The 16558-nt window shown below is 47.1% G+C and overlaps 1 protein-coding gene across 2 annotated transcripts in view; it reads left to right on the plus strand.

Moving 5' to 3' along the window:
- Positions 1–3108, plus strand: part of NFX1 (nuclear transcription factor, X-box binding 1) — an 84284-nt gene extending 81176 nt beyond the window's left edge. For both annotated transcript variants that reach the window (XM_076008799.1, XM_012770166.3), the window contains exons 22-24: positions 388–533; positions 1508–1612; positions 2835–3108. In XM_076008799.1, coding sequence (XP_075864914.1) covers positions 388–533; positions 1508–1612; positions 2835–2907 — 324 coding nt within the window. In that variant the 3' untranslated portion in view covers positions 2908–3108. The remainder of the gene's footprint in view (positions 1–387; positions 534–1507; positions 1613–2834) is intronic.
- The last annotated feature ends 13450 nt before the right edge of the window (positions 3109–16558 follow it).

The raw sequence follows: 16558 nt of genomic DNA on the forward strand, positions 1-16558 counted from the left end.
TAGAGTAGAACATATTTTATAGGAAATGAAATTTTCTTATTTCATAAGTCTTCAATTTATTTAGTCATGTCTTGGGAATATCACTCACTCCCCAGCTATTGGACCTGTCAGAAGGAACAATTACAGTGTCAGTCTGAGTTTCTTTGTCCCTCACCCTGTCCAGCTACTGCTCTTATGGCTCACACAGTAGATGAAAGAAGTGCATCAGCTCCCATCTTCCTGAACTTCTCTGGGTTTGCTTGACAGTTAATGAAATCCTGTGTGCTATGGGCCTCTAAAATTCAGTCCCCTCTTACTAACACACACTATTCTTGTGGTGGAAAGGTTAGTTGTAAGCATTTTCTGTTTCAAGATGATCTCATTCAGTCATCTTTTCCCTCAATACAGGGAAAGAATAGCAAGAAAAGCCACTGCTTCCCTCCCATGAACAGAGACCACCGCCGGATTATCCATGATCTGGCCCAAGTTTATGGCCTTGAGAGCGTGAGCTATGATAGTGAACCAAAGCGCAATGTCGTGGTCACTGCCATCAGGTAGGTTGATTTTTTTTTTTTTTTTTTTTTGTATAACATAACCACATTTATTTAAGAATGTATTCCAATATCAAACAGCAAATTTCAACAATGCTAAAACCACAATTACTTTTGCACCAACCTATTAGAGAATGGAATTGAGCACCTATCTGCCTTTACTATACAAACCCTGTCTCAGGGTGGCCCAGTAGTTTACCATGGGAATTTCTAGGTAGGTTGATCTTGCTGTTACAGCAAGATCTTGCTGAACTCCTCAGCAGAGCAAACTGGACCCAAGAAGTAGGGTCTATCCATATTTGTTTTTCTTACTTCCAGTCTCCCTCTTAGAAGAATAGAAGGAAAATCTGCTTCCCTGGGACTTGTAAGATGATCTAAAGGCCTGAGCCAGAGAGCAAAGCCCATGCCTCAGTCCATAGGGCAGACACACTCAAAGTGCACAAGCCTCACATCTGCCCAGATCCACAGCAGACGCTGGAGGCAGCATTTCTTCAGGCAGAAGGAACAGACCCTGGAGGCCTGGGCAGGATGCCTGCCCATCACATCTGTCCCTTCCTCTTTTATCCCCTGATCCTCCCTCTGACCTCTTCCTGGCTCTGTCCTCCTGGCCTGAGGGAAACAAATGCTGGACTCTGATTCAAGGCATTCCCTATGAATAGTGTTTAGCCATCAGAGGAAACTGAGAGAGTAATGGGAGCCAGGAGGGGATAGACAGGACCTAGGATCACTGTCAGAACCTGAGGGAACAGGAATAACTTCCCAGTGAAGAACACTCAAATGTGACATGGGAGGAAGCAGGCAACAGGCCCAGCAGAGGTGGGTGGAAGGGACGAGGGTTAAATGCAGGTGACCACACCTGGGAGGAGACAGGTCCTACCAGAGGGTACTCAGCAGTGTCGAGACTGAGTTTCTAGCTGTCTGCCTATCTCCACAAACGATTCTCATTTTTCAATCCTTGGTATTTTGACTTTTTTCAGAGGGAAGTCCATTTGCCCTCCTACCACGCTGACAGTTGTGCTTGAAAGAGAAATGCAGACACGGCCTCCACCACCGATTCCTCATCACAGACATCAGATAGACAAGTAAGGATTCTTCAGCTGCTTTCCAAAGGGGCCTGTCTGTTCAGAGAAGCCAACAGGGGCTGAACTGTCCCAGGCTGCACCAGCCATTGGTGGCCTCCTCAGGCCTGGCCTTGGGATGCCATGCTCAAATATGTAAGGTTTGGTTGAGGTGTCAGACACATTGTTCGAGTCAGTGGGGTCCTAAGTTTGATGTTTGTGATACCAGATTCCACTCCGGGGAGAGCAGTCCCTGGACATAATTTGTACAATGTAGATGCTAACACTGGGCAACAGATTCAGTCTGTCACACCAGATGGTTTAGCACTAGAACACCACATGGTTAACGATAGTTACTCTGAAGATGGAAGTAGGTTTGGGGGTAACAGCTATCAGTCACGGGGGTGAGAGGAACCTTTCATGTTTTGCTCTGTCTACGTCTATATAGTTTGAATAATTTTTATAACAAAAACGTGTTCATGATTTAAAGAGAAAAGAAAACCAAATTTGCAAGGATCAAGTCTGCCTGATGTTTTCTCAGACAGGAGCAGGGAGGGAGCACTATGCAACCTTCTCTTCCTCTCCTTTGTTGGGAGGGGAGTCCAGATGCCCTACTGTGACCACGACTGAAAGTTACTCTGAAGCCCAGAGGGATTCTTACTCTTGTTCTGACCTTCCACACGGAAGTCCTAGCAGTGCCTCCACTGTGGCTTCCTGCACAAAATCTCTGGACCAGTGATTAGGGCAGTTTACAAGGTCACCAGCAGTGTCATAGCAAATTGTTGTTCTGTGGGACTGGACAGGATAGCTAGGTGTTGCCCATTGGACACAGCCTCAGCCAGGAGCATCTGGAGCCATGTAGCTCCCCAGGACCAGCCCCTCTCCATGTTCTAGTCAGCACAATCTGAATACCCACATGGGCAGAGGCTTTGGAAATGTGAGGGGTGTTCCAAGATATTGCCACGACTGTGTTGTCCACTTAGACATAACCATGTGGAGTCTTTGGCCTATTTATGGCATGCTGTCTCCCCTGCCCCTGCCCTTGCTTGACTTATTCTTAGACTAGTTCTAATATAGTGAACACCTATGTGCCCATCACCAAATTTCAACAATTACCAGCTCATGTTTCCCCCCTATCTTATCAAAGCTTTACAAATGGTAAATTAGCTAATCCTTAACGTTCTGAAGACCTGCATCTGTTTCCTCCAAAGAAGAAAAGATTGATCATTCTTTGTTTGCTTTTCAGGAATCCTGGCAGCTGTAATTTTCAGAAAATAACCAAGGAGCCAGTAATTGACTACTTTGATGTCCAGGACTGAGAAGATCAAGATGCACTTAGATAAAAGAATGATTAGGTGTAGTGGAGACTGATCTGCCAGCAGATAAATCATGCTTGTTCCCCACTGCCTGGCAGAATCACAGCCTCACATACTGTCTTATACTGATACATCCAAAGCATGAGTGTGTCAGAAATCCCCTTGTCTATTCCTGTCTGTATAAAGCATTTCAATATGGCCAGATCTCTGACTGTATGGTTCTGAAGTATTCGGTCATATATTTGCAGAGGCTCCTCACACCATCACTGTGATTGCTCTGAGGGTTGGGGGAATATTGGACTTTATTTGGACAAACCAGAATTTTAGCCCCAAACCAGATTTAGGTCACTTAGTCATAACCTCAGTTAAACACCAGACAGACCTTGCTTTCTTTATGCAAACTGATCGAAATCTTTGGAAAGACACAGCGAATTTCTTAGTCTAAAATACCAAACATTGAATTGGTATACCATATCTGGAATCACACATGTTGTCTTAAACCCAGCTATCTTATCTAAGTCTTTTGCCAAAAACTCTCATAGATCTGTCTAGCTGAACTTATTTTAGTGGTTCTCAGTAGTGGCAGTTCTAGACCTAGAGAGAAGGGCCAGGTTGCTTTACAGAATTCCATTTCCTTAAGTTCCTGGTACTTCTCTCACCACTTCACCAAGCATGTTCAGTGACAGTCAATTTAGCCATCCACCATGGTAAAGGACATAGACCAAGCTTTTCCTTCTGCCAGGCTCACACTGTGGCCTCTGAACTGACCATATAGCTCTAACTGCTATGTTAGAAAGAGTCTCACATGGACAACTGTCCTATGTTGCTTTTTCCTAGGCCTTCAACAGCTATATTGGCTCTCCCTGTCTCTGAGCTCTTCACTTCTGTTTGACTATTTAAAGAAGTATGTGGACAGCCCAGGGCTTATGTCCAGCCGCCCACTGGAGGCATTCTTCAAACTCCTTTAAGGCAGGTGCGTTGATAATTACATTAGTTTGACCTTCTGCACTGGCACAATTGCTGGCATGTAGGCCAAACTTATAGCAGTTTCCTTCTGCTCCAGCACAAGCCACAAGCACCAGAGCAGCAGGAGATTTGTTAATGGAGTCACAAGGCCAGACACTTAATTTCTGTAGAAAAAGCAGCCCTTTGGTCCTCACCCAGACAGCCTACTTTGAAAGGTATCAGATACAACAGTAGAAACAGGCAACTAGTGGAAAATAATAGAAAACAACAAAACCACCTTTATCTGGGCCCATTTAGTGCACACAAGAGGCAGCCCATAAGCATCCATTATATCTTTCAAGCAGTGGATTCAGTGGGTAAACTGTACCCATGAGAGCATTTCAGAAGCAGCAGGAGGCAGGAGCCCTGATTTCAGATTCTAGCTCAGCGACGTAACAGCTTGCCATTTGATGGGATGAAAGTTTCACCGACCTCACCAGGGTTGTGAGGATCAAAAGAATTAACATACATAGAGGTACCTGATCCACCATAGGGGCTCAAAGTTCATAAAAATGATACTTGGTACCTGGAAAATATGTAAACATCTTTTTTTCTCCATAATACTAGCCAAGTAAAAGGTATGGAATGCTAAACAGGCTTCTTCTTGTGAATGTTCGCCTTCCTATCCTGTGCCATCCTTGTGCTAGGGCTCTGGGAAACAGATGTAGCCTGTTTTCTTAACATTTAGTAATCCAGGGAAGACACATACCTAAACAAATGTTTTTAATGGAATTAGTTGGTCTATCACAAATAGGTCATTAATCTGTTATAAGCAGCTAAAGATCCCTTGAGGGGGAGTATTTTGTGAAGTTATGGTAGGTATAGGTTAGCTCTCGTGGTTGGAGAGGGACACATGGGGGGTGTTTGAGGCTTGAGATGGTAGATTGCCATTTGCAGGAGGAAAGAGGCATGCCAAGTGAAGTTAAACAGCATGAGACAGGGCTAAGGGTGTGGTTTGTGATGGGTTTGAAGAAGGCTTAGTTGTCCAGAGTGGGCAGACAGCTGGGGGGACAAGTGATTAGGCTGAAGAGGTGGACAGGGATCAGCTCATGAAAAGACTTGAGCCGCTGAAGAATCCTAAGCAGAGTGGCCTGGCCAGATTTATGATCTAGATTAGGAGTCAGCAAATGTTTTCTGTAACAAACCAGATGGTAAATATTTTAGATTTTGTGAGACTTACAGTTTCTGTTGCAACTACCCAACTCTATATCATAGTGTGAAAGCAGCCTTAGACAATATACAAATGAATGGGCATGGCTCTGTTCTCACAACACTTTATATTTATGGACACTGAAATAAGAATTTCACATAATTTTTACATGTCGTAAAATATTCTTTTGACTTCTTTTCCAACCATTTAAAAACATTAAATCCATTTTAAGCTTGTGAGAAAAACAGGTAGCAGGCTGGATTTGACCACAGAGTTTAGTTAACCTGCCCATGCTAGAGGAGTCCCTCAGGGAAAAGTATGCAGGAGGGAGTGGAGTTTACTTTGAGGCAAGAAGCCCAGCCAAGAGTCTGCAGAAGTGCTCCAGGTGAGAGGAAATGAGGGTGATAGGAGTTGGCACTGCCTAGAGGGAAGGGATTCAGATGCCAGAGGTTGGTGGGGAAACTAGCTCCCCTTAGATCACCAAGGAAACCCTAGGTCCCCTCAGCAAGGGAATGTTTCTCATGGGTTTAGTGGATTCTTCACTGAGCAGCAGTGTTGGACAAGATTTTACATGAGTGTAGACTAGAGGGAAAGACACCTCCACCTCCTCCACGCTATACCATACATGGAGGGAGCCTGTGGGCATCAGGAGCCCACCCAGCTGCTCCCTGAGAATCAGTGCCTCCTCTCCCCCCACATTCTTTCAGCAGGAGTTTCTTTATGGGCCAGAGCTTTCCAGAGACCAGATTCTTATCTCTGGAATTGCCTCTGGCTTATCTGGCAGGGCTGGCTCCTCTCAACAGTGGTGCCAGCCTGGCATGCAGTGGGGGGTTGTGTGCAGGACTGTGAAGATGAAAGCAGGCCCTCCTGGTTGCAGGGTCTGTTTGAAACAGCAGTCAGGATTTTGATTTGAACCAGAATCCTGTCCTGGACAGGCCAGAGAACAGACCAAGGGAGGGGAAGAAGGAATGTCAGTGTTGATGGGGAGGTGCAAGTCTTAATCAGGTCTATAGATTTACGTTTATAGTGACTCAGGAGACTGAGGTGGGAGGATTGCTTGAGGTCAAAAATTTGAGACAGGCCTGGCTAACCTAGCGAGACCCCATCTCTCATATCTACAAAAAAAATTTTTTTTAATTAGTCAGGTATGGTGGCACATGCTATAGTCCCAGCTACTCAGGAGGCAGAGGTGAGATCACTTCTGCCTAGGAATTCAAGGTTACAGTGAGCAGTGATCATAGCACTGTACTCTAGCCTGGGTGACAGAGAAAGACCTTGTCTCAAAAAAAAAGATTTAGGTTTGGGGGAGTCTGTCCTATGTGGTGCTGGTCTTCATGCTTCATGCCTAAAAGCCAGCCTGAGACCTTGTTCCCTAAGGAAAACGTGCCAGTGTACTACCTCTCCTGAAGATGGAGAGGACCACCAGGCCAGCTCTTTCCCCAGCAGAGACTGCCTTCCTCGTTAGTCTTCCTCATGGAAACACCCATTGGGAAAGTTCTGCCTCCCAAACTTTCCCCACACAGCCTCAGCACATGTGTCTCACACCATTTCCCATGGCTTGAGGGTCCCAGGGCATTCTCTAGGCCAGTCCAGCCTCTCAGCCTACAAAGGCCGAGCCCAGAAGGAGTAGGCTCCCTGGGGTCACAGTGTGCATGTACCACATTAGGACTAGAATCTAGGCCTTGGATTCTCTATCCTAGAAACACCCTATACTAGGAAGAGGCTGAGGCCTCAGGAAAAGGTAAGCTGTTTTCCTCTCTGGCTTCACCAAACACAACCCACTGGGAAGTCCTTCTCAGCGGCCCAGGCTGCCCTCAGCTCTAGGCTTCACAAGGTCACTCTTCATAATGCACAGCAGCCTGGGAGACATGGGTTCAGAGACCCAGCTGAACAGGTAAGGTGTCTGTTTTGCTGTCTCAACTCACTCTGTCCCTATGCAGTTTGCTTACAGTGTCAGCACTGGCTTCTGCATCTGTCAGGTTGGGTAACAGTTCCTGCTCACGTGCTTCCCAGAGCCATTGTGAAGGTAGTAGGTAGACTGAGCATCAGAGAGGTCAGGAGAGAATCCCACTGCCACATGGCATCTCAGCACAAGCCTTTGGAGCCCATCCCTGGACCCGTTCTCAGGACAGCTCTTAGGGAAGCGGGGAAGGAACAGAGCAGTGGTCGAGCTGCTCAGACAACGGCTGGGGCTTTCAGTCTCCCCCACCTACACATACACTCCTCTCACCAGCTTCAAGCTCGACACAAGAAAGTCAGATGTCCTCATCTACTCACACTTTCACAAGAATCTTTCCTGACAGTAGGTAACAGCTATTGGGCACTTAATATGTGCTCATCTCTTTCTCTTCAAAGCCCCACGAAGCTGGGCATGATAGCTGGTGCCTGTAGTTCCAACTACTCAGGAGGCAGAGGTGGAAGGGTTGCTTGGACCCAGGAGTTTGAGGCCAGCTAAGCAACATAGTGAGACCCCTTCTCTAAATAATGCTTTTTTTTTTTAATTTAAAAATTAAAAAATGAAAACCCACAAAAAGCTCCAGAAGTATGTATTATTATCCTCATTTTACCAATGAGGAAACTGAAGGTTAGAGAAGTTAAGTCATTTGCCCAAGATCACAAAGTACACAACTGGGAATCTGAAATTCCTACTAGGTCTGACTTATCTCCACTTCACTACAAAGTAGGGGCAACTCATATAGCTCATCTTGGAGTCCTTGGGGCAGGGTGGCCCATCAGGTCAGGAAAAGTGGGAGGGAAGCTTATACTGTGTCCAAAACAAAACACCAATAACCATTCCACAGGAGACCAGGCTTTCTCCACAGTGGCCACTGGGGGTAGTATGTCTCCCCAAACCAGGAGCCTGAGTATAGACTGGGAGAGTGCTTACACTTTCCCTCAGGAAGGCTCTAAAACTTTTTAGTAGAGTTTACAACCAATATTTTTTAAATTTGTCACATTTTCATTTCTTCTTGTAATACTATTTGTTCTCTGTTTGTTGATATACATAGTATAAGCACCAGGGAAAGCATAAAGCATGCAGCTATCTGGAGGAAGGATATTCAAGGCAGAAGGAACAGCTACTGCAAAGGCTCTACAATGGAAGCATTCCATGCACCTTGAAGGAACAGCAAGGCCACCAGGCTGTAGGGACGTGAATGACGGCAAGAATAGCAGAGATCAGAAAGGTAAAGGAGGAGCCGAGCCCTGTCTCTCCGCCACTGCAAGGCCCTGATGCAGTGGTCTAAAAAAAAAAGAAGAGAGCCGGGCGCGGTGGCTCACGCCTGTAATCCTAGCTCTCTGGGAGGCCGAGGCGGGCGGATTGCTCGAGGTCAGGAGTTCGAAACCAGCCTGAGCAAGAGCGAGACCCCGTCTCTACTATAGATAGAAAGAAATTAATTGGCCAACTAATATATATATATACAAAAAAAAATTAGCCGGGCATGGTGGCGAATGCCTGTAGTCCCAGCTACTTGGGAGGCTGAGGCAGGAGGATTGCTTGAGCCAGGAGTTTGAGGTTGCTGTGAGCTAGGCTGACGCCACGGCACTCACTCTAGCCTGGGCAACAAAGCGAGACTCTGTCTCAAAAAAAAAAAAAAAAGAGGCCAGGCGCAGTGGCTCACACCTGTAATCCTAGCACTCTAGGAGGCCAAGGCAGGCAGATCGCTCAAGGTCAGGAGTTCGAGACCAGCCTGAACAAGAGTGAGACCCCGTCTCTACTAAAAAAAATAGAAAGAAATTAGCTAGACAACTAAAACTATATAGAAAAAATTAGCCAGGCATGGTAGTGCATGCCTATAGTCCCAGCTACTGGGGAGGCTGAGGCAGTAGGATGGCTTGAGCCCAGGAGTTTGAGGTTGCTGTGAGCTAGGCTGACGCCACGGCACTCTAGCCTGGGCAACAAAGTTGAGACTGTGTTAAAAAAAAAAAAAGATAACAAAGGAAACTTGATGGTGTGGGGCCTTTTGTAGGCCATGAAGGTTTAGGGCAGAGGAGTGAATGATAAAATCTAGTTCACGTTTGAAAAGGATCACTCCAGCTGCTATATTGAGACTAGACCATGGGGCTGAGTGGGAGCAAGGAGAGAGGCTGGGAGACCAGTCAGAAGACCACTGCGATAATGCAAAACATACAGCAGTGGCTGGAGCCAGGGAGACAGTGGTGTGGTGGTGAGAGTTGGTTTTATTCTGGATACATTTTGCAGATAACAAAAATATAACAGATAACATAACACCTCTAGGATTTGCTGACAGCTGGGATATGGGGTATGAGAGAAAAAGAGGAGTCAGGGATGACTTCAAAGTTTTTGTCCTGGGCTGTTGGAAGATTGAATTTGCTGTTTACTGAGATAGGAAAGAGTGTGGGAGGAGCAGACTTAGAGATGAAAATCTGTCCAGTAGGCGGTTGTACATGGGAGTCTGAAGTCTGGAGAGAGGACTGGGCTGGAGATCTAATTTGGGGAGCTGTTAGCATATAAAGGTATTTAAAGATCATGTCAGAAGGGAGGGTGAGAGAGGAGATATCCAAAGACTACCATGCCGGCCGGGCGCTGTGGCTCACGCCTGTAATCCTAGCTCTTGGGAGGCCGAGGCGGGCGGATTGCTCAAGGTCAGGAGTTCAAAACCAGCCTGAGCAAGAGTGAGACCCCGTCTCTACTATAAATAGAAAGAAATTAATTGGCCAACTGATATATATATAAAAAATTAGCCGGGCATGGTGGCGCATGCCTGTAGTCCCAGCTACCCGGGAGGCTGAGGCAGAAGGATCACTCGAGCCCAGGAGTTTGAGGTTGCTGTGAGCTAGGCTGACGCCACGGCACTCACTCTAGCCTGGGCAACAAAGTGAGACTCTGTCTCAAAAAAAAAAAAAAAAAAAAAAAAAAAAAAAAACAAAGACTACCATGCCCTGGGCACACCATCATCCAGAGGGCAGGGAGCTAAGGACAGGGCAGGAGTTAGAGATTTCCAAAGCAAGAGACGAGGGCTAAAGCCGCAGGTCTGGGTGCTACAGGGAAATCCTGTGGGGTGAGGGTCTCTGGGGTGTTCTTCCAGGTTACGTAAGAGAGTGTGAGCTTCTCTCACTTGTCCTGAGCTATCTGAATCCCTTGAGAGAAGGGCCTTGCCCAAAGGGACATGTTCAGTTTAGGCCCCAGCATGTTCAGGCTCCCGAGGCCAGGGGAGGATCATGGGTCTTGGCTACCTCCTCTGCTGTTCCTGTCCCTTAAGCATGGGTGTTCTCGACGGCTCCATAATGTCTCCCTGGGCCACCTTATCCACATGCAAACCTTCAGCTGCCATTGCTGGGCTTAAATGCTCTGTCTCTAGTGTAGGTCCCTGTCTTTCCCTAGATGTCCCACAGGTACCTCCAATTCAGCATGTTCAACACCAAATCCATCACACACACCCCCACCCAAAACTGTCTTCTGATGTCTCCACCACCTACTCAGTCCCTAGGCAGAGCCCTGAGCAACCCCCTCAACCCTTCCCACAGCCAACTCAAGCTTCATAGCTTCCAGTTTCCAAATCTTTTTTTTTCTGGAGCATCCTCTTTTCTCTGTCCCCTGCCTTACCAGCTGCAGCAATTCAGCTGCCTCTCACTACTCTCTGCCTCCAGTCCCTCTCCTTCTAATCCAGCCTCCACACAGAGGCCAAAGGGTCTTAGGTACAAATGTGGTTCAGCCATTACTTGGCTTAATTGAATTTCTCAGAGACGAAAGTCCAAGCTGCCCACACTGGCCCCTAAGCACCTCCAGGCCCTCCACACCTTGCCTCCTCCACTATAGCCACACAGCAGCCTGTGCCTTTGCTCCCGCTGTTCCTTCTAGCTGGAGCATCCCCTACCCTGTGTCCCTAGTGAGCAAGACTGGCCTGGTACGTGTGAGAGGTGACCTGAGAGCTCAGGTAGGCACTGGTTGGGGGTTAAGGAGAGAGTTGTTCTAGTGGGGCTCTGGAGGGCCTCCCAGATGAGGCATCCCCTTCCCAGGTCAGAGAGCACTGCAGGGCAAAAGGGCTGGGTGGGCCCAGGAGGACATCTTTGACCTGTCTCTTTGCTCCCCTAAACTGGGCCTCCTTTAAGCTTTAAGAATTCATCTTCTCTCTAATTTCCCCTGACCTGGGGCCAGAGACCAGAGACCAGAACAAGGTTGGGGGAACAGTGAGAATTGGGAAAGGCAGGAACACATTCTTGCTGGCCCTGGCAGGGGCCTCTTTCAACCCTCATCTGAGGAATCCTCCTTATTGGCCAATAAGGGTTTTGTTGGGTCCCTGGAGAACTCAGAGACTCAGTCCAAAATGTATAGCCTCGTCTGTGTGCCTGGATCTAGCTGGCTCTGAGCTGTGTATCTTCTCCCTCAGCCCCGACCCAGCCTCCAGCCTCCACTCATCCAGACCCTCCCCCTGGACCCAGAGTGTCTTTTCCAGAACCCCTTGTACACACCCCTCAGCACCCCCACCTTGACTCCTGAACACAGAGACAAGGAGAGACCATGAGCTCTTACAAACTCCACCCAGCCTTGCTCCGTGCAGGGGAATGCTACTTGCAACAACTGAACATGAAGCACCTTAGTTCCTCAGAGCCTCTTTATTCTATTTTACAGGTGAGGAAACTGAGACTCAGGGGGGGTAAATAACTTGCCCAAAGTTCAGTGGTGGACACTTGAGTATTTTTTTTCATTTGGGGTTTTGTTTTGGTTTATTGTTATCTTAACTGTACCTTTGTGTTTTATATACTTTTTTTTTTTGAGACAGTCTTACTCTGTCACCCCAGGTAGAGTGCCATGTCATCGTAGCTCACTGCAACCTCAAACTCCTGGGGTCAACTGATCTTCCTGCCTCAACCTCCCAAGTAGCTGGGACTACAGTCACTTTACCAGATGCCCAGCTAATTTTTCTATTTTTAATAGAGACAGAGTCTCACTCTTGCTCAAGCTGATCTTGTTATATACACTCTTGTTTACAGAATATATTTCACAATTTAAAAACCTAACAAAACTAGCCAAGGTCACATCCTTGAGTACCAGATTAGTGCACAGGCTTCAGAGGCACTTTGACAAAGGCTGTAATCTATACTCTCTACCCCTTACTGAGCCAATCTCCCTTTCTGAGCCAAGAGCCTCTTTGCCTGTATGTAAGATGGGCTTGACAACATGAGGATCACATCAGAGTGTGCATAGTGATAACAGCAAACTTATACACTCCCCATGTGCCAGTCATAACTCATGTCATCATCACAGCAGCTCTGTGAGGTAGGAGTGTTATTATCCCATCTTACCTAAGGTTATATGGCTGGTGAGTGGCAGAACAGGTATTTGGGTCCAAGGTTGGCTGGCTTCTCTGCTTTTACATGTCACAGCATGAGTCCCTGCCACAAGCAGGAGGGCTGGGATCATTCTAAGATCCCCTGTTCGTACTGTAAAATCAGTGCAGAGGTAGGTGTGGAGCTAAGGTAGGCTGCACTGCTCAGAGTGACCATAGCTGCCTCATTCTGAGGTGTCAGCACTAGGGCCAGGCCTGAGGCGATTACTCCCACCTCTTCCTAGGCTGCAGGACACCATCTGAGGGAAGAGGCAGTAAGACCAGCCCAGACCAGGCTGCTGCTGGTGTCCCTGTGAAGCCCTGAGAGTGAATGGGAGAGGAGGCCATATAAGAAGTAAGGGGCTCTTTCCAAAGCTGGCACTACCAGGCTGAGGACCAAACATTTATCTGCAAAGCCCTGAAGGGGCCTGGCCTGAGGAGTGGGGTTATGACATGAGGCTTCAAAGTGCTAGAAGTCAGAGCCAGGGGTCTCCCCAGATACCAACAGGGCCAAGCTTCATTGTACAGATGGGGAGACAGAGTCCCAGAGAAAAGAGGAAGTCCTGTGCAGGTTACACAGCCAGTCTGTGCTCAGCCTGGGACTGGAAGAATGGGAGAGGACCCAGTGCTTCTATTTTTTTTTTTTTTTTTTTTTTTTTTTTTTTTTTTTTTAGAACAGAATAACCATGCTGAAGAGGACCCAGTGCTTCTGTGGCTCATGTCCCAGTCCTGGCTCCTGGAGCTGCACAGATATGTCTACAGGAGGGACACAAAACCAAAAGCAGAGACTCACTCTATCCTAGCTGCTTCCTTCCTTCTGGAGTGGGACCTGCCTCTCTCCTCCAGAGACCTTACTCACCCCTGCCCCACCCATTGGTCTCACCTCTCCCCTGGGACTAGTCTCAGTCCCCCACCATCCCTACTTCTCTGACCTCATCTTCTATTCTTCCTTCCTTCTTTCCATCCCAGCACCATGGCCCCTCAGGGCATTGGCTGTTTCTTCAGCCTGGCATGCTCTTCCCCCAAATATCTGCATGGCTCACTTCCTCACCCACCTCAGGTTTTTTCTTTTTGTTTTTTGTAGAGACAGGATCTCACTATGTTGCCCAAGCTGGCCTCAAGCGATCCACCCACCTTGGCCTCCTAAAGCTCTAGGATTATAGGCATGAGCCACTGTGCCCAGTCTGGCTTTTCAGGTCTTTACTCAAAGTCACCTTCTCAGTGAGGCCTTCTGCTCTTCAGACCTGCCCATACTTTTTATTCTGCTTTCCTGCTTTTTTCCTTAGCATCTATCACTAACACACCATATATTTTACGTAGAAAATTAGCTCGATGAAAACAAGGACTTTTATCTTCCTCAACACTCAAATGGTGTCAGGCACAGTGTAAGCTCTCAGCCAATGTCTGCCAAGAGAATGCAAAGGCTTGCTCTGTGGCTGCAGTCAGTGCTTATCTGAGCCTGACATTGGGGCCAGAACCTGAAAGGTGTTACAGACAGTGGGCCTAGTGCAAGTCTATGGCAGATCAGGGGATAGCAGGTGGGGGTTCTAGATGGACCCACTGGCTGCTCTGCCTCCAGGGCTGCCTCCCAGGAACATGAGGATGCCCACACAGCTCCAGAAGGCTGAAGTGTTCAGTGAGGGGCAAAGGGTAGGAACCAGAACCCAGGGCACCATGTATGTCTCTCTCTCTCTGTATTGTGACTAAAGCCATGGGGACATGTTGCTTTGGAATGCAGGAATGACCAAGGCTACCTCCTCATGCTCACAGGGCCAGTGAGGCTGAGAGAGGGAAAGGGGCTTGGCAAGGGTCACAAAGGGAAGCCACTGTATGGCTGGGGACTTCCAGCTGTGGGTCCTTCCCTGGTCGCTCCCAGCCCCGGTTCCTCTGGCTTGGCTCCTCTCACTATGGGACATCAGACATACTCAGCCTCTCCTCTTCGTTTATTTCCTGTCATCTTACCAGGCTCCCTACCTATCACCCTCTCCCCTTTGTCCCATTCTTATGCTATAGCTGTTTCTTCATCTTTTTATCTTTTTAAATATATGATACATACGAACGAATATATATCACTTTTATGTAAGTTATTAAGCACAGTCATATAACAAACTCATAAATTTACCCCCAATCCCAGAACTAGAAGAAAACATTTTTTTTTTGAGACAGAGTCTTGCTCTGTTGCACCAGCTAGAGTACAGTGGCATCATCTTAGCTCACTGCAACCTCAAACTCCTGGGCTCAAGTGATCTTCCTGCCTAAGCCTCCCAAGTAGCTAGGATTATAGGTACATGCCACCACTCTTGATAGTTTTTCTATTTTTTGTTGAGACAAGGGTCTCACTCTTGCTCAGACTGGTCTCAAACTTCTGATCTTAAGTCATCTTTCCACCTTGGCCTTCCAAAGTGCTAGAATTACAGGCATGTGGCCGGGGTCAGTGGCTCACGCCTGTAATCCTAGCACTCTGAGAGGCCGAGGCAGGTGGATTGCTCGAGGTCAGGAGTTCAAAACCAGCCTGAGCAAGAGCAAGACCCCATCTCTACTATAAATAGAAAGAAATTAATTGGCCAACTAATATATATATAGAAAAAATCATCTTCTGGCAGTTTTGCTGAAAAAAAAAAAAGAAAAAAAAAAAAAGAAAAAATCAGCTGGGCATGGTGGTACATGCCTGTAGTCCCAGCTACTTGGGAGGCTGAGGCAGTAGGATCGCTTGAGCCCAGGAGTTTGAGGTTGCCGTGAGCTAGGTTGATGCCATGGCACTCACTCTAACCTGGGCAACAAAGCGAGACTCTGTCTCAAAAAAAGAAAAACAGAATTACAGGCATGAGCCATTGTACCTGGCCCAGAACTAGAATTTTTTTTTTTTAATATGAAGGGGTAGCGAGCGTGAGGAGGGGTGTTCAGTTGCCTTGTTTTTGTTGAGACAGAGTCTCACTCTGTCACCCAGGGTAGAGTACAGTTGCATCATTGTAGTGTACTGTAATCTCCAACTCCTGGGCTCAAGCAATCCTTCTGCTCAGCCTCCCGGCTAGCAGGGACTACAGGCACGTGCTGCAATGCCCAGCTAGGGTTTTTTTTTTTTAACTTCTTTTTGGTAGAAACCAGGTCTCACTCCTGCTCAGGCTAGTCTTGAACTCCTGAGCTCAAGCAATTCTCCTGCCTCTGCCTCCCAGAGTGCTAGGATTACAGGTAAGATCCACCCAGCCACAACTAGAAAATTATTAACAGCCTGTACTACTCTTGTGTTCCTTTCCAACCCTGTCTCCTTGGAGGAATCATTTTTTAAATAGTTTTATTACATATATATATATGCCCAAAGAATATATTACTTTTTGCTTGTTCTTCAGCTATAAAACTGGTGTCATACTGTATCGTCTACTATATTGTTTTTTATGCCTTCAGAATGTTTTCATGTTGTTTCAGGAACTTGTCATGCCTTAATTTCCACTGTTACACAATATTCTATTATGTGCAGTTGTACAGCAGTGCATGTATCTATTCCCTTGCTGAGGGACATTTGGGTTTTTCCCAGTGTCTCCTGGCCACCTCTTGCTCTGCTCCCTGACCCTCCTCTTTTCTTATTCCACAGCATAGCTACATCCACAAAGCCATGACTTCCCGAAGCTCTGTCTCCAGCTCTGTTCTGAGATCCAGACCATATAGAAGGCATAACTGTGAGTGTTTATTGAGCACTTACTCTGTGCCTGAAACTATTCTAAGCATTTTACATGTTTTAGTCTATTCAATAATCATAGCAATACAAATGGTAGGTAATAATCTTATCACCTGTTTTACAAATGAGAAGACCAAGGCCCAGAGAGGTTGAGTAACTTGCCCAAGACCACACACTTCTCACACCCTAAGATCTCACAGGCAACTCAAACTCAACATGTCCATGATATCACTTATCATTTTCCTCTCCAAGCTAGTTCCTCACTGGTGTTCCACTCTCACTGGGGACTTCCCCAACTCCCCAGGCCCAGGCTAGAAACTGGAAATCTTCCCTGACTCCACCCTCTCCCTCACCCACTCCTCCATCCAAACCAAGCTCAGATCCTGCCAGTTGGACCTCTTAGGCATTGATCAAATCTCATCTCTCCTCTCCACGCACACAGCACTGACCCATCAGGTGCCTTGCTGCTCCTCCTGGGTTATTGCCTCTCACCACAGTCTCTGTAGGCCTGTCTCCACCGTTGCCAGCATCCACACT

Source organism: Microcebus murinus, chromosome 12, assembly GCF_040939455.1.
Source record: "Microcebus murinus isolate Inina chromosome 12, M.murinus_Inina_mat1.0, whole genome shotgun sequence".
Classification (NCBI taxonomy): Eukaryota; Metazoa; Chordata; class Mammalia; order Primates; family Cheirogaleidae; genus Microcebus; species Microcebus murinus.